The sequence below is a fragment of the Colletotrichum destructivum genome, chromosome 8 (genome assembly GCF_034447905.1).
Source record: "Colletotrichum destructivum chromosome 8, complete sequence".
Classification (NCBI taxonomy): Eukaryota; Fungi; Ascomycota; class Sordariomycetes; order Glomerellales; family Glomerellaceae; genus Colletotrichum; species Colletotrichum destructivum.
In genome coordinates, this window is record NC_085903.1 from 3,006,857 (window position 1) to 3,023,530 (window position 16,674).

A 16,674-nucleotide genomic window follows, 5' to 3' on the forward strand; every position below is an offset into this window, starting at 1 on the left:
TCGTTGTTGAGTCTCGATTGTCGACCATGGCAAAGGCAGATAGAATCCTCATAGATATCCAAGATTGCGATACGTGGAGACGCGTTAAAGACCTGCCAGACAGAGCAGTTTGGAACGCTGTTGTCTCCGTTCCAGACTTGGCTCGGTCCAGACTTGGCTCGGCCCAAAACTCCGGAACCGAGCAGCTTGACAGCAGTACTTCGCTTAGAACAAGAGATCCGGTCTAGATGTGACGTAAAATCCCTCGCAGTGGATACATAGTATTCTCCTGGAAGCTTTGGACGAACGGGAAGCGCAGGCGCCGTGCCAAGACTCCCCCAAGCAGACGAAATTAAGTTTCTCGTTTGGAGGAGGGAGTGGGGTGTGCTCCCTCAAGCAGGGACTTAAAGTCTTACACGAGGGTGGTGAAAGTGATGGATCTGTTGTCGGTTGGCAGCTTGGCCCGGATGCAAAATGCTTCCCCTTCCCTGTCCAAGTCCCCTCCTCGCCCCCGTCCTCCTCGTCCTCCTCGCCCTTCGTCAGGATCCTCTTGAATTCTGTTCACGAGCACATGGGGGATTCAACCGTTTCTAGTTGATGCTTCCCCAGAGAGGGGGAGGGGTGGGATGGCAGGTCTATGCTTGAAATTCATCTCATCGTTACTCAAGTGGGCTCCTTTCGACATGGATGTGGCCGAGGAATGGAGTCTCGCGCGCGGCTGTTTTCACAAGACTTTCCCCCCACTGACGGAGTTTCCGCCATGCCGCTGCACGCACCGTCCATCTTCCGTCACTCGCCAACTCATGTTTGGGATCGTCAACCTTCTTTTCGGGGAATTTGAGTCTACACTTCGAAGCCTGACCGTTCTACTAAGTCTGCAACGCAGGTCAGCCTTGATGACAGAGCCGAAACGCTGAAGCCCGGCTTGGCTTCATGACCGCGAGTAAGACAACACCCGCTCGTGGACCGAAAGGCAGTTGATCACCTGCCTGTGGCCCAAGCCAATGAGTTTCGTGAGAACGGGGGGGGAAATACGTCGTCTGCGGCTCAAAATGGTTGCGACCCAGGGTTGCACGTGTTCTGTTCCCTGCGAATGGCACTCTTGTGCTCGCTGCGAGTCAATCGAAATGAGGCTTGCTTAATGAAGACGGCTGGTACATAGTCGCATCGAGACGGGTCTGCAAATACGACGAGTGGGAACATGAGCGGGCATCACATTACCGTAGTAGCAACTGGTTGATTGCGATGATGGACCCCCACGCTCCCATCCTCGCACAACTACACCCTCGCGCATCTGCTTCCTCTAACAGCCACATCGTCTCTGTTGGGTTGGGTTACATTCTCGTAGGGCTCGGAGACGTTTGAGGAAGGTCATAAAGTACATCAGCAACCCTGATATTCGGGAGCACGGACTGATTAAGGGCAGCAAGATCAAATAAAAGTAAATGAAAAGGGTGTGTGAAGGAGAGAGAGAGAGAAACGGCCCAAAGAGGAAGTTCCGTATAAAATGTAAAATAAAAACAACCCCTGCTCCTCCGGACTCGAATCCACTTGTCGAAGCAGACGCAGTAGCTCACGGAATAGGTAATCCGAGGAACACCGCTCCGATAGTCAAAAGGTAGAGAGGCCTCTCGGCCGAGTTTCCTATTTCCGCAAGGAACACTGCGAGATTGTATTTATGACATGTGATTTTGAATCTCGGATTCCATACGCTCTTTACCAAATGGTACCCATCTCGGAACTGATTCCTCTTCTCTTTGAGTGCTCACTGCTCTTGGGCATGGACCTTTTTTCAACTCCTCTCAGCAAACTGAAGAGAACGTTGTCAGTAAAGAATCCCTCCGGCGCTGGAATCTCGCTCGACCTTAACTTACTTCCAATGACACCGTTGACGGGGATATCAATCGACGTAGTGTAGCTCGCCGCATCGCTCAAGAGGTAGACGTAGGCGCCCCCGAGCTCCTGCACCTCCGCCAACCGCGGCATGCCGCCGTAGTACTTGAGCTGCTGTTCCCAGTCCGGCTGCTGCGGCACCCAGTATGTCATAGCCGTGCGCACGAGGCCGGGCGACACGCTGTTGACCCGGATGCCGTACTTGGCCCATTCCATGGCGAGCGTGTGCGCCATGTTGCGGACGCCCGCCTTGGATGCGCCGTAGGGTGCTGACGGCACGCGCTTGAGACGTGTTTAGCGTTGAAATCGCGCTCTCTTGGCTGTTGAGGGCATGTTTTGTTTGCTTACCTTGTTCGGGCGGTAGGACGCCATGGAGGCTGTGAAGACGACGGATCCCTTGACGTTCAACTTGATGAAAGCCCTCGCGGCAGCTCTCGCTGTGTAAAATGCGCCGAAAAGCTAGGACAGCAGTCAGCATCGATTCCCCCGCCCCCTCCCCCACACGATCGGGATAGTCAAAGGAGCATACGTTGACACCGAACAGCGTCTCGATCTCCTCTTTTGAGAAATCGAGAGCGGCCTTGTGGTTCGTCCGGCCAGCGTTGCAAACCACGCCGTGGATCGTCCCGGACTCCTCGACGATCCTGTCGATGGCGGCCGTTATGCTCGCCTCGTCCGTGACGTTTGCGGTGATGGCGAATAACCGGCCGGGGAACTGTTTCGACGCCGTGGCGAACTCTTCACCCGGTTCCGCCAGGTCGATCGAGTACACCTTGGCCGCGTCGTTGAGGAGGCAGCATTCAGCGACGCCGAGGCCGATGCCGCGATTCGCACCGGTGACTGTTGCTTTTAGTACGCAGGTACCGAAAAGAAAGTTAGGTTCCGTCGGCGGTTGGAGATTCGCTCACCTGCAATGATTTTCCCCGACAGCGTCAGGAGAGGCTGGACGTTGACGGTGCTCGAGGTGGTGGTGGCCGGGCCTGCATCGGCCGCTGATGAAGGCATGATGACGAAGAGGATGAGGCTTCAAGGTTTTATGAAACTGGGCAAGTAGTCAAAAGGCTTGTCGAAGAGGTTAAGATGTCGCAAAGTCTCGATTCGTTCACAGGTCTGCGGGTTTCATTAATATCTGTTCCATCAACCCAGGGGTCCCCCTCGAACGTCTTAAATGCTTTTCAACAACAGCATTCAGATTTCCAATACCATTGGTTGATTCACGGCTTTCAGTGAAACCTATCGTCATAACCCATTGGCTTTCGTCCTACTTTCCCTCGAGACGACCACGCGGTGGTGTCCATGCGTAGCCATTCCCGGGGAACCGCAGCTCCACAATCGCGGGGAAACCGGGGATTCGGTTTCTTTACCCTCGAGACGAGAAAGAATGCGGGTTTCAACGCTGCCCCATCTTGCTTAAGAAGCAGATGTCATAATGCAGGCCTGTCTGACTCTTTTGCGGATATGACTTTTCTGCTTTCCACCTTGGAGGAGGTTGGCAGTAAGATAGGGCGTCGAACCGGAGCTCGAAAAGTGATATACAATCATGGGAACCCCGTTACCCCCCATCGGCGGCATAAGCATACTTGCGGTTCTAAGCGCAAACTGTGTCTCAGCATTCCTTGAGTTTTTGATACGCCTCGATCTTGTCATTGTTAGGACATCGATGTAAATTACTGCTGCCTGCCCGCCTTCCGACCGACGCCTTGGGATCCTTCCACGCCTGAGCGGGTGTCACATCAATCGTGCACATGAGAGTCATGCGGAGCACCTAGATACTATCATCTGGTAGCTGTATACGGCTCCTCAGAAAGTGGAGTTAAGACCTAAAGGGCCCCAACGCACTCAGATGCGTTCTCTGCAAGCATCTTGTGCCATTGAGCTGGGACAGGAGTTCGCCTTGATATCATTCGACATAGGTCCATCCTAGTAGTGTCTTCTGTCTTGGCACTCAACATCCCACATGAGGTTCTCATAGGGTTCCCAGCTGGCCAACATGGGTACAGAGACCATCAGGCCATGTTAGCCTTGTTCCAAGACATCTTAAGTGGTGCTCATGGCTTCATCATTCATCATTGCTGGTTCGATAAAAACGTGTGTTTCTTAGCTTCTACAAAGCGTGAAGTAAAGTTTTGTAAGTGCTTCCTGTCTTTTTCTGCACTAACAGTTTAGCATTGAAAGTGGACTGGAGCTAAGCTGTTGTTGAAACAGCAGCATGTGCTCCAAAGTAGACAATGCACCTAGGTAGGCAGTGATGACAAGGGGTAGAGGAAGCCAAGAATTGACCGTTGGTGAGATAACAGGCGTATGGCATCGCATACGTAGTGATACCTACCAATCTAAGGAACAAAAGAGTGATACCTAGACTTTTGGACACAAACTGTACAGTTCCCCGCCCCCGGAGCAGAGCCGCTTCTCTGTGCCCCCTGTCCGCGGATAGGTGGACAGATGAATACCTGCTGTTGGGCGGTTGGCACGATCAATAATTCCTTCCACTGAGTGCTCCTTGATTTTTCAATCATCTTACGAATCGTTTAATCATGCTTAAATCTTGGAAACAGCCAGGTGGGGTCGACGTGGGTGTCGTTGGGGTTGATGAAGTCTTCTTAGCCGTGCCAGGTACCGTTGGGCATGTGGAAGATCCTGCTCCCTTAACTCCAGGTTGCTTCCCTCATTATTTCATTATCAGGATCGTCGACGAACCCGGGGCCAGACTCACCGCGAAGGCCGATGCCGACAAACCCGCATCGAAGGTGGTGTTGGCTTGACTTGATGCTAATTGCCAGTAGGGAAATCGTTCATAGAAATATGCTGGCCAATAACAAGTATTCGACCGCGCTGGAGTTGGCGGGTATATCCTCCTGACAGAATTCAGGTGATGAAAAACTTGTATCTTGATATTACCCTAGAGGTTTGTAGAACCTGACTTGATTGTATCTAGCGTTACAATAAGGGTTGTATAAAAAGAGGCAAAGGAACTGGTATACGAATTGAAGGTAGCTAGTGTTGTTTTCTGTTTCTTTATTGATCTCTTGACTAACAAGCTGACTTCTGGCTAAGTTGTTGAAGTAGGTAATAATTGTAGTTGTGCGATAGGTTTTAAGGCTTGTTGACTTTATTCTTAGGAGGACCTTAGTCTTAAAAGGAGAATACGCCTACGTTAAGACTAATAAGACAGCTAGTACATTAAGCAAGCAAACGCTAAGAATTGTAAGAACAGTTCCCCTAGCTGTTTAACTGCTAGTCAACTACTTAAGGAATCCTACTGTAGCCATTTGCTTTAGGCTCTAAAGTGCTGCTTTAGAAACTAGTCGACCGGCCGCAGAGGCAAACGGGATGGATGAAATAGTTGCACGCTAGGTATCATTAGAAAAAAGAGCTTCTTGCTATACATAAGGATAAGCAAACGAGCGCGAGTCGTACTACTGTAATTGCATTGAGCCATATCTCCTTAGGGTTGTCCTCAGTGACTTCAGTCTCGTCTAGGAGCGATAACATGACCACAAATGCGACGAATGCCATCGGAAAGAAAAATAATCACAGTATTCCAAAACTGTGAAACGGTCCGTCTTCCGTCTCGGGTACTTGGTTCGGAGGGGGGGGCAGCGTCTTCATCCGCAACGACGGGCATGTAGTTCTGGGACCGACAGACTGGGACGGCTGCTTCAGTGGCTGGAACCGGCGGGGCCTTTTAGTTGCAAAACCTTCGCTCTCTTGATCCCGAAATTGTCACTACGGGTCATTACAGGAGAGCTGTCTTTCATCGAGCCCAGCTACTGGGTAGATTGCGCGCCTGTCGACCACTTTCAGGAAGCTTAACCTCGCCGACAGAAGGGGGGCCCGTTTGGAAACGTGGAACAAGTAATCGAAGTGCTTTAAACAATAAAGGGAAATTTTGATATTTAAATACCCATACAAGAGTTTAGATTACAACAAATCAGGCGGCCAATGGTGGGCATCTCAGGGGGTGAGTATGGTGGCAAATCCAGCATGCTTGATGCGACGGAAGTCGGTTACCATGAATGATATTGTGCTGGCGGCCTGCGTTCCTTGGTTCCCCCATGTCAAGCGTTCCGTGAGGGCGAAGGCACAGTGGTTCGAGTGTTGATTTGTCTTGTTTCCGCGCCGCACAGTACCTCAGGTCAGTTTCAACATGAGGTTTGCTCGCCAGACAATGTTAGGCAACCGCGCTTTTACCGCGCAGCCATGCAGCCGTGCACAGCCAGCCGCAAACTGTTGGTAAGATTGCGACTGTACCGTTGCGATATCGAGCGGAGGGTAGCCGAATCGGCGCTGTGGGGCTACTGGTGTCCGATTCGGTGCTCGGCGGGTGTTTGCCTCCTCCGTCGGAAGCAAGTGGAGACATTGTCCGGCCAGCCAACGGACACTACCCGGCTGGCCAGACTCTTGACAGCTGTTCGGAATTCCGAGTGATGGGAGAAGAAGGGTTTAGCTTGTACAAAGCTCGTCAGGAACTTTCGATTGGAATCGTCTGTGTAAATGCACCTATTCTTGGTGTCTGTTTTCTTGCTTGCACTCGTTCACCACATTGCCGGTCTCGTTTTCACTGACCGCTTTCTACTGGGGGAACCAGTTTATAACACCCTCTTTGCGATCTTTTCGAGTGGTTCCAGCATGTAAGACAGCCCCATCTTCGTCTTGGCATTAGTCTTCATTGCAGAACAAGATTATTGGACAAATCCTACCGCTGCTTGCTACATCATGCCTTCAGAGGCGGCATTTTGCATCTTCATATAAGTACACAAGTAATTGGTATCTAGATTCATCACCAACAATTCAAACGCGCTCCGTTGCCCGCAACAGAGCCCGCAAGAGTCCCTGAACGACGCCCACGACCGCCTGCGGTCGCTTCCACCACACGTACACGGCCCCGGCCACGAGCGGACTGCAGACGAGCGCCTCGAACGTCTTGACCAGCACCTGGCCCTGGTGGTCGCTTTTGGCGACGACCTCCGAGTACCGCTCGTTCCCGAAGCTGACGCGGGAGTACTTGGTCTGCCAGCCCAGCCCGGGAAGGTACACGGACATGGCCTCCTCGAGCCACTTCCGAAGGCGGTACCGGGGAGACAAGACCGAAGCGCGCATCTCGACATAGTTCTGGAGCGCCAGGTCGTTGATGGAGTGTGCGTCGGGGACTCTGTTTGCCGTGTACTCGGCCAACGCGACGCCTCTTTGGTGAACTGCTGCGGCGGAGGTGTCGGCCTCTCCCGCGGGGTCGTTGACCTCGCTCATGCGGCAGTGCTTGTCCAGGATGGAAAAGAGGATCCGGACATCTTCCAGGCCTGCATTCATGCCCTGGCCGTAGAAGGGGACCATGGCGTGGGCGGCGTCGCCGAGGAGGACTGCGGATGCATCGTAGTGGTACGGGCTGCATTTGATGCTGATCAGTGGCAGATGCGGGTTCTGCTTGAACGAGGCAATCAGGTCGTCGGCCGGAATGAGATTCGTGACACCGGGAAAGTGCTTGTCGAAGAAGGCGGGCAGGCTCGAAGGGTCATTTTCCAGTGCAGCGGTTTGCTCGCTGGGCAAAAACAGTGTGCATGTGAAGGACCCGTCCTGTGAACTGTCAGCTGGCTCTGTGCTGGGGGAGGGGGGCACGGGATCGGGGCGCTCTCACATCGCTGGGGATAGCAATGAACATGAAGTTTTTGCCGGGCCATATGTGGAGGTGGTTTGGTGAGATTCGGAAATGGGGGGCTTTGGCGTCTGCCGAAGGCGGCTTTGCGGGCTTGATCTGGAATTCGCACCACAGAGTGTCGATGTACTCCTGCTTGTAATTCATCCGAGCAAACTTCATCATATGGTACCTGACGGCCGAATGGGCGCCATCGGCGCCTATCATCAAATCAAAGTCAATCTCAATCTCCCTGGCACGGCCGGTGGCGGAATCAGAGGTCATGACCTCGAACCAGGCCTTGCATCTCTTGAAGTCGGCGCCGGTGAGCTTGTGGCTGAAGAAGAACTTGACGTTGGGCATCTCCTCGAGAATGTCAAGCATGCGCTTGTTCAGGCCGGCACGGTCCACGGCGTATATGGCCTGGGGTCATCCGTCAGCATGTTTCATACAGCATAGGCCAGTACTGGGGTAAATAGGTTCTCACCCGACCGTGGACGTCATAGTCCTGGGCGGCTTCGTACAGATCACCTTTCGGGGTTCTGCCGTGGATCATGCGCCCCCGCATGGGGATCGTGGCGCCAAAGACATGTTCCAGTAACTTTGGTTGGCCAGCATTGCGCATGGCGTTGATGCCTCGCTCCGAGAGCGCCAGGTTGATGGACCGGGTGAAGTTCAAGAGCGTCGTGGAAGGGTCTCGCAGGTCTACATGGTGTCAGTCCCGCTAGCCTAGAATGCCGTCGGAAGAGAGTGAAGAGAGTTGCGGGTGGGCAATTGCTTTCAAGATCTACTCAACCAGCGCCATAGTTGCCAGTGCCAACCAACAGCTACTCGGCCAAAGACAACGCTGCAATTCGTATCCATCAACGAGATCCCATCCTCCCACCCGACACCTTGGTATGCAGCACAATTGGTGGGGCATCTTGCAGTTGGATCCATGAGATCCGCCCAACCCCGAAAACAGGAACATGCGGCTTGGGAAATTTGAGGAAAAAGCAACGCGCGACTCACCCGCTCTCAACTCGTAAATCTCGACATCGTACCCGCGCTGCGCAGCGTAAAGCGCCGCCAACGAGCCGACGGGGCCGGCGCCGACAACGACGACTTTCTGGTTCTTGGCCATTCTTGTTGCTGAGGGCCAAAAAGGTGTGTCTCGTCGTTTACTCTCTCTCGCTCTCTTCTTGGGCTCGATTACAGACGCAGCCGGAATGGAGTCGGGTGAAAGTTTGCACAGTGGCGTGAGAAGGCCTCGTCTCGCATGATGGTTCGACCTCTTGCGGGTCAGTTCGGCCGGATGAGAGGGCGAAGCAGGCGTCAACGACTTTTTGCGCATGGAGCGGAGAGCGGCGCATGTCGGTGCTGTTGGCGTTCGGCTCGCGGCAATACCCCGGAAGGCCCGACAAAGGCAGCTCCGAGCTGGACACACGGACTTGACTTGACTTGACTTGACTGGCTTACAAACATGCCTTCGCTTATCGTTATCGGATGATCCGGCGCATCTTATCGATATCCTTCAGCATGCTGTCTTATCTTATCTGCGCATCGACTTTTGAGCCCGCCCGCTTGAAAAAGTCCCTTGGTGTGTCGCAGCGGGGGGAGCACCGCGCCTAAGCGCCTATCACAGCAACCACAAATATTTCTTCCTCTCAGGTCAGGTCACTTTGCCGCACTACCCATTGTCAACTTTAGGGCGTGTGAATTCAGGTACCTGCATCGTCGCCTCGTCGCCTCGTCTATTCGAGCCCTGCTTTTCCCCATTTGCCAGGTTCTCTTTCTATCATACACTACCTTCATCGCGTCGAACACCCCGAGGTTGACCTTCTCAGCTACAACATACCCAACGAAGCTACCTACCCCTCCACCAACGAAGCAACCATCATGACCGAGCCTCCTGCGAAGAAGAAGTGCCTTGGCGTCGACTGCCCGAACGACGCTGGCACCCTGCAATGCCCGACATGCTTGAAGCTGGGTGTCAAGGACAGCTTCTTCTGCTCGCAGGATTGCTTCAAGAAGAACTGGGTAAGCGATGACTATAGGGCCTAGTGCACTAGACTCCCCTACAGGCGCCATGGCGACAGCTACTGATCCTCCCTCGCAGGGCAACCACAAGTCGATGCACAAGACAGAAACGAGTATTTTGCACCATGTCCTCCCGCCCAAGGTCGTATCTAAACCAGATCCAGAGACAGGTGTCTTCAACCCGTTCCCGACGTACCCCTTCACCGGCCCCCTGCGCCCCGTCTATCCTCTCTCGGAGCGCCGTGTCGTCCCCAAGCACATCCCCCACCCGGACTGGTGGAAAGATGGCATTCCCAAGTACCCCCGGAGCATCCTCAACCGGAACAAGATCGACGTTCTCGATGCCAAGGGCATCGCCGGCATGCGCAAGGTCTGCCGCTTGGCGCGTGAGGTCCTCGACATTGCTGCCGCCGCCGTCAAGCCCGGTATCACGACCGACCACATTGACGAGATTGTGCACAACGCCTGCATCGAGCGCAATGTGAGTTTTGCTATGCTGCGCCATGCTATGCTGTGTGCGCGCGCGCGTGTTTGCGCTGGGCTGGGGTGATGAACGAGCTGACGAGAACGAACCCGCAGGCGTACCCCTCTCCCCTGAACTACAACCACTTCCCCAAGTCGGTATGCACATCGCTGAACGAAGTCATCTGCCACGGAATCCCTGACCAGCGGGTCCTTCTGGACGGCGACATTCTCAACATCGACGTCACGCTTTACTTTGAAGGCTACCACGGCGACCTGAACGAGACGTACTACGTTGGCGACCGTGCCAAGGCGGACCCTGACTCTGTCAGAGTCGTCGAAGCGGCGCGCGACTGCCTCGACGCGGCCATTGCCGCCGTCAAGCCCGGAACGCTCATCCGCGAGTTCGGCAACATCATCGAGAAGCTGGCCAAGGAGAGGAACTGTAGCGTCATCCGTACGTACTGCGGCCACGGCATTAACTCGCTGTTCCACTGCCCCCCCAATGTCCCGCACTACGCCAAGAACAAGACGGTTGGAGAGTGCAAGCCCGGCATGACCTTCACCATCGAGCCGATGATCGCTCTCGGCAAGTACCGCGACGTCACGTGGCCCGACAACTGGACCAGCACGACGATTGACGGCAAGAAGACTGCGCAGTTTGGTAAGTGGCGTCCATTTGTTCCGTCGAGAACGCACCGGTTTCCGATAATTTGACGGATGGGCTGACACCAAACCGCAGAGCACACCCTTCTCGTGACGGAGGACGGAGTCGAGGTCCTCACGGCGAGGACCGCCAACTCGCCAGGCGGCAAGATCCCGATGCCCGGCGCCAACGGCGAGACGAACGGCACCACGGCATAAAGGATGAAATTTTCATGAAAAAGAGGGCATTAGGGGAGAGGTAAACGTTGTGGAGTTCATGAAGAAGGAAAAAGTTCACGGTCAGATGCGAATTCATTGGGCGAGCGCAGGTCAGAAATGCAGTCAATGGACGAGCAGGCATTGCTCGATCATAACGGACGTGCATTGGTTAAATCGGGGGAGCAGGGGGGGACACGGCTTAGCATGGCTGAAGACGAGACGGCCGTCGAATATCAGCACTTTAGAATCCCAACATGTCAGCGGTGGCCACGTGAGGCTTTTCGCTCGAGGAGGGCCATTTGGGGGGTTGATTTGAGGGTACCCTGTCCCTTGCAGTCTGCAGATCGGAAGGGAGGCGAGGCGTGACGGCTGTCATGAGCAAAGGTGAAAGAAGAGAGCCGGGGGCATCCCGAGTCGGCGCGCCTTGCCGACATGTGCCTGCGACGAAAGGGGGGCGTCGTCATCCGAGCAAGCAGCGTTCATGTCAACTTTGAACACATTTTGCATGTGGCATGGAGGCGATTATCTGTACCAAGCGTGTGCGTTAATCCGTACTCGGATCGAACTGCACTGCTGGCATTCGTTGAAACCGTTGGAAGTCGTTAGAAGATGGAAACGGACCCAGCCCCCAGCCACCCCGAGCGATGAGGGAGCGACGGATGCGGGCTCGGAGCCTCGATAGCGGCCTGACAGTTGACAGCCGGGTTCTGGCATCGAGGAACCCCCGGGCGGAAAAAAGGGACCATGGGCGGGTTCAGGGCTGTTTTGTTTGCCCTTTCTCCCCTCTCGCTCCACTCAGCCCTCACGCATGTGCCATTGAGTGCGCAGTGTGGCTGAGGAGGTAGGTGATGGGGTCTGGACTTGGAGATGCGAACCAGGGAAGAGACATGCTGGGACTCGCCAGCCGGAGCGCGATAAAACTCTTGCTGGGGGACAGTCATGGAGCAAGAGAGAGTACGTACCTCGCACCGTCCAAGTGGGAACAGACGGACCTGCACTAAACCCTTCAGGGTCTCCCAGAACCCCGGGCACAGCGCCTGACTGGTTGGGACACCGGTGACGGTGGACAGCGCTGGCAGAGACGGGGGGGAGGAGTGGAGGGGAGAGGGGGGATTGGACGGGGGGGCGGCGGCGAGAGGGATTACGGCGCTGTTGGACGGCGGCGGGAGGAGGATTTCATCATCAGTGGTGTAAAGCCCCGTAACCCACCCTCCCGATTTTCCACGACCTGAGGTGGACTCGCTAAAGCCGCGACCGCTTGCGCTACGTACCCCCCAAAGACCAAGAAACCAACGAGCCTCCCGCACCGGACTGGAACCACGACTCAACATCACCACCACCGCTGCACACATCTTTCTCTCTCTGTGTCCTCTCTTCCTCTCTCCTCACCCACCTTCTCGCACTGCTCAAGGCCCTATCGATCGACCACCAGTGGAAAATTTCTGCACGTGTCGTCTTGCTCCAAGCTCCCAACTTTCCAACACAACCTCCTCAACCACAACAACAGATAATCTAGCAGCTAGCCACACTCACCTTCCTCCGACCTTACATCACCCCAGTGACGTCGAGGCATTCCAACCAGCCCGCGCCTCGCCGCATATACGCCCAAACTCGAGCTCCAAACGCAGCCTCGCGAATCCTAGCCCCCATCAAACGACAACAGCAACTGCAAACAGCAACAGCAATAACATCACTCTCCTAGTGTGCTGCTGTCACAACTCTCTAGCTCAACTCCACCCGAAACCCCTCTTGAAAGAACGAGTTCGCGCAGCTCGCTGCCACCGCCGTTAAAATGTCAGGCGAAGCATGGTTGTTCCTCTTCGCGGTGTTGGTCAACGCCGTCAACCTGTTCCTGCAGGTCTTCTTCACCATCATGTACAGCGATCTGGAATGGTATGTATTCTCTTCCTCTTCCTGCTCCTGCTCATAGTCCTGTCCCGCGCAGGGCTGCACCGCACCGTGTCAAGCCCGCCTGCATCACAATGCGCACCGGCTTTCTTGTGCTCAGACCTGCTGAGCTGAGCTGTTTGTCTTTTTTTGTGTTTTGGCGATGCCGCTGGTGCTGCCGCTGGTGCTGCCGCCACTGGTACCGCTGTCGCGGGCTGCCCGTGCTCGTCGTCCCATGAGCTCCATGTCTGTGATGAGATTGATGCTAACGGACGTCTCTGCAGCGACTACATCAACCCCATTGACCTCTGCAACCGCCTCAACACGTACATCATCCCCGAAGCTGCCGTCCATGGATTCCTCACCTTTATGTTCCTGATCAACGGATACTGGGTGCCGCTGATCCTGAACCTGCCGCTCCTCGCCTACAACATCAAGAAGTAGCTTCACCCCCAGCCAACCCACTGCCACGAGAGCGGATGCTGACCGTGACCTAGGATCTTCGACAACACCCACTTGCTGGATGCCACCGAGATCTTCCGCAAGCTGAACGTGCACAAGAAGGTAACGACGACTGCATGTTCCCGACTCACGGCTCGCCGTAGCTAACGCATGCGCAGGAATCCTTTGTCAAGCTCGGCTTCCACCTCATCATGTTCTTCTTCTATCTCTACAGCATGATTGTCGCCCTCATCCGCGACGAGTCGTCCTAATCGCTAGATGCCATCCCTGCGCGCAACAACGGGACGGAACTCGAGTATATACATCACCATGCCACGTGGACAAGAAGAAAAAACCGACTGGGCGCCGAAGCTTTCACTCTCTAGGACAGTGCACTCACGGGGGCTAGACAACCTGAGGGCCCAGGGGCGGGCAAATACTAGACATGGGGTTGGGGAGGCAAAGAGTGCTGTCATGATACCAGAATGCGGGGGGGTTGGTTTGGTCGGTTGACTTGGGGGGATGTGGCGCTGATTTGTTTTCGGTCCCCCTTCCCCCGAACCACGGGCAAGAGGTTTTTCGGTGTCTCTGTTTGGATTCTGATGATGATGAAGAATGGGAAAGCAAGCATGACACGACGGGAGGCGGTACGAAGGAACGGAAACGAAGAGAACGAGACGGCGGAGCGGGTTTACGATGCAAAAAGACCAACACCTTGGTTTTTTTAAGCTTGATGATGCTGCCAGGCCGGCTGGTTCTGGGAGCGGTGGGCTGTGATAATTGAGTAATGACAGATGTATCATGTGTGAATAGCACCATAGACGAGGTTGTTCTTATTGTTTCTCTTGCCGCTGTGACTTGTGGCCACGGTCAGATTTGTTGCAAGATCACCGACGAGGTTCTAGTATGGCCCATTGAGAATGTTTGGTGGCCAATGCTGTGTTCTGCGAGCTTCCTTTCTGAGCTGCAACCTGCATAGAAGTACCTCGGCAGAGCTTCCAATTTGGTGAGTGGTGTTGCTGCTACCAGTGGAAACCCGCTGTAAGTAGGTACTCTGCCCACTACAGCTACAGAGAGCATCAGGCGTGGGTAAGTACAGGGGATGTCGATCCTGACATCAGATCACGTGACACAGACATTTGCTGTCGCGACTCTGTGACAAGCACCATCGCGATCACCAGGAATCAACTTCCACGGCGGCACACGACACCTACCTACCCCTAGGTCCCTGCGTTGCCAATTCCCTCGCCACAGACGACAACATTCAGGATGTCGGGCTTCGGAGAGTACCCACCCAACATGGCGCCGCAGGATGCGCTCATCGTGCGGCAAGAAGCAGAGCCCGACCACGCCGTCGTCCCCTACACGGGCGAGGATCTCGCCCGCCCCAAAGTCGGCCCCGCGAATCCCTTCAAGGACGAGACGATTACTCTGAAGCGCAAGAATGTGCTCACAGGAATGGCCGAGGAGACGTACATCTCGGAACACACCTTCCGTAGCAAACACCGCGCCATCGAGAGGAAAGGCGGTCCGGAGCGCGAGTACCAGACGGGCGCTGCCGTCAAGGAGGAGAACGCGCGCATCCGCTCGGCGCGCGAGGGCAAGGGCGACGCCACAGTGGTTGAGGGTGATGGCGCCTACGTCGGTCCCTGGGCGCGGTACAGGCGCGACGAGTACGAGGTCGTGCGCGAAGGCGATGAGCTGGCAAGCGACGAGGAGTACGAGGAGGTGACGGACCCGGAGGACGACGACGTCGTTGAGAGTGGCACCGTGCTGCGCGCTCCTGAGGCGGCGCTGGCGAGGCGGAAGGAGGTCGAGGAGATGGGCGAGGAGACGACGACGTTCCACGGCGCAGAGGAGACAGACTACCAGGGCCGCACCTACATGCACGTGCCGCAAGACCTCGACGTCGACCTGCGCAAGGAGCCCGGCAGCTTCACCAACTACATCCCCAAGAAGCAGATCCATACGTGGCGCGGCCACACGAAAGCCGTCACGGCGCTGCGCTTCTTCCCGGCGTCGGGCCACCTGCTGCTGTCGGCGTCGGCCGACTCGACCGTCAAGATCTGGGACGTCTACCACGACCGCGGCCTGCTGCGCACCTACTCGGGTCACGCCAAGGCCGTCTCGGACGCGACATTCAACAACACCGGCACGCAGTTCTTGTCGGCCAGCTTCGACCGGCAGATCAAGCTGTGGGACACGGAGACGGGCAAGTGCCTGAGCCGCTTCTCGACCGGCAAGACGCCCCACGTTGTGCGCTTCAACCCGTCGCCCGAGCACGCCCACGAGTTCGTCGCCGGCATGTCGGACAAGAAGATTGTGCAGTGGGACACGCGCGCCGGCAACGAGATTGTGCAGGAATACGGTGCGTCATCGTCCTCTCCCTTTCTCTCTCTCTCTCTCTCCCTCTTCCAGATGCTAACATTCGATAGACCACCATCTCGCAGCCATCAACACTATTACCTTTGTCGACGAGGGCCGGCGCTTCATGACGACGTCCGACGACAAGTCGCTGCGCGCGTGGGACTACAACATCCCAGTCCCCATCAAGTACATCGCCGAGCCATACATGTACCCGATGACCCGGGCGGCGCCGCACCCGAGCGGCAAGTACGTGGCCTTCCAGTCGTCGGACAACCAGATCGTCGTGTACGGGGCCAACGACAAGTTCCGGCAGAACCGCAAGAAGTCGTACCGGGGCCACAACAACGCCGGCACGGCCATCGACGTCAGCGTGAGTCCGGACGGGCAGTTTCTGGCCAGCGGCGACACGCAGGGGTTTGTGTGCTTCTGGGACTGGAAGACGTGCAAGATGTACCACAAACTCAAGGCCGGCGACCAGGCCGTCACCTGCGTCGCGTGGCACCCGCAGGAGACGAGCAAATTCGCCTCGGCCGGCGCCGAGGGTGACATCCGGTACTGGGACTGATTTTTGTCGTTAATCAGGTGGTTTGGGGAGGCTTGTTGTATTGTATGGAGTGCATTGCTTGGCGTTGGGAACAGGAATCAAAATGGTGTTGTCCGGAGCCTGATGCTCCCGTCTTGTTGATCTATCTGATTATCTTTGCCATGACTCCTGCCGCCTGTGCCCGGGATATGTACACCAAATGCCGGGTGGAAACTCACTCATCCGTCACAATGTATCCATCACTCGACGATGGCCGGTCTCACCGCTCTCGAGAGAGGCTCCTAAGCCTGCAGGCGCCGTATCACCGAAGGATTTCATCAATGGTCCCGAGAATCGAGGCTTGTCTAGACTCGGCAACCCGGCGAAATACCTTGCCAAGCAAGACACGACCACACCTTGACAGACACCCCTGGGGGGGAACATCGCCTTGAGGTACATGCATCGAAGGCATCCGCACACGCCAGTCACAATACGGCTTGGTACGGGCATTAGTGTGCGCCATTCCCACGGGTTAGTTGGCTTTGGTCCAACCGATCTGCCTACGGCCAAAGCCGGGGGAACCAGGGGGAGGGGGGGGATTGGGGTCGAG

The 16,674-nt window shown here is 55.6% G+C and overlaps 5 protein-coding genes across 5 annotated transcripts; 3 read left to right on the forward strand and 2 right to left on the reverse strand.

The window, feature by feature from the left end:
* Nucleotides 1-1,744: 1,744 nt before the first annotated feature.
* On the reverse strand, nt 1,745-3,052 carry CDEST_12781 (Putative short-chain dehydrogenase/reductase SDR, NAD(P)-binding domain superfamily; the record flags this gene model as incomplete). Its single annotated transcript, XM_062928937.1, has 5 exons — nt 2,781-3,052; nt 2,402-2,712; nt 2,221-2,331; nt 1,854-2,154; nt 1,745-1,752 (listed from the first exon to the last, which is right to left on the reverse strand). The coding sequence occupies exons 1-5, from the start codon at nt 2,875-2,877 to the stop codon at nt 1,745-1,747; spliced, it is 828 nt and encodes a 275-aa protein (XP_062784988.1). The 5' UTR covers nt 2,878-3,052.
* Nucleotides 3,053-6,016: 2,964 nt separating this feature from the next.
* CDEST_12782 (Putative FAD-binding domain, kynurenine 3-monooxygenase, FAD/NAD(P)-binding domain superfamily) lies at nt 6,017-8,834 on the reverse strand (the record flags this gene model as incomplete). The annotated part of the gene is made up of 4 exons (XM_062928938.1): nt 6,017-7,443; nt 7,505-7,924; nt 7,989-8,206; nt 8,513-8,834. 4 exons carry the CDS (start codon nt 8,832-8,834, stop codon nt 6,664-6,666), a joined length of 1,740 nt encoding a protein of 579 aa, XP_062784989.1. The 3' UTR covers nt 6,017-6,663.
* Nucleotides 8,835-9,379: 545 nt separating this feature from the next.
* On the forward strand, nt 9,380-10,846 carry CDEST_12783 (Putative peptidase M24, MYND-like zinc finger, creatinase/aminopeptidase; the record flags this gene model as incomplete). Its single annotated transcript, XM_062928939.1, has 4 exons — nt 9,380-9,520; nt 9,600-10,001; nt 10,100-10,646; nt 10,725-10,846. 4 exons carry the CDS (start codon nt 9,380-9,382, stop codon nt 10,844-10,846), a joined length of 1,212 nt encoding a protein of 403 aa, XP_062784990.1.
* Nucleotides 10,847-12,149: 1,303 nt separating this feature from the next.
* On the forward strand, nt 12,150-14,013 carry CDEST_12784 (uncharacterized protein). Its single transcript, XM_062928940.1, has 4 exons — nt 12,150-12,739; nt 13,018-13,173; nt 13,231-13,297; nt 13,354-14,013. The coding sequence occupies exons 1-4, from the start codon at nt 12,639-12,641 to the stop codon at nt 13,444-13,446; spliced, it is 417 nt and encodes a 138-aa protein (XP_062784991.1). The 5' UTR covers nt 12,150-12,638; the 3' UTR covers nt 13,447-14,013.
* Nucleotides 14,014-14,293: 280 nt separating this feature from the next.
* CDEST_12785 (Putative WD40/YVTN repeat-like-containing domain superfamily, pre-mRNA-processing factor 17) lies at nt 14,294-16,625 on the forward strand. Its single transcript, XM_062928941.1, has 2 exons — nt 14,294-15,542; nt 15,610-16,625. The coding sequence occupies exons 1-2, from the start codon at nt 14,444-14,446 to the stop codon at nt 16,104-16,106; spliced, it is 1,596 nt and encodes a 531-aa protein (XP_062784992.1). The 5' UTR covers nt 14,294-14,443; the 3' UTR covers nt 16,107-16,625.
* Nucleotides 16,626-16,674: the final 49 nt, after the last annotated feature.

Excerpts from the sequence above, each read along its gene's own strand:
- CDEST_12784 (XM_062928940.1), top strand. The coding sequence starts at position 12,639 with ATGTCAGGCGAAGCATGGTTGTTCCTCTTCGCGGTGTTGGTCAACGCC. Across the intron at positions 12,740-13,017 it reads ATGTACAGCGATCTGGAATG|CGACTACATCAACCCCATTG; the intron begins GTATGTATTCTC and ends ACGTCTCTGCAG. Across the intron at positions 13,174-13,230 it reads CTCGCCTACAACATCAAGAA|GATCTTCGACAACACCCACT; the intron begins GTAGCTTCACCC and ends ACCGTGACCTAG.
- CDEST_12785 (XM_062928941.1), top strand. The coding sequence starts at position 14,444 with ATGTCGGGCTTCGGAGAGTACCCACCCAACATGGCGCCGCAGGATGCG. Across the intron at positions 15,543-15,609 it reads CGAGATTGTGCAGGAATACG|ACCACCATCTCGCAGCCATC; the intron begins GTGCGTCATCGT and ends AACATTCGATAG.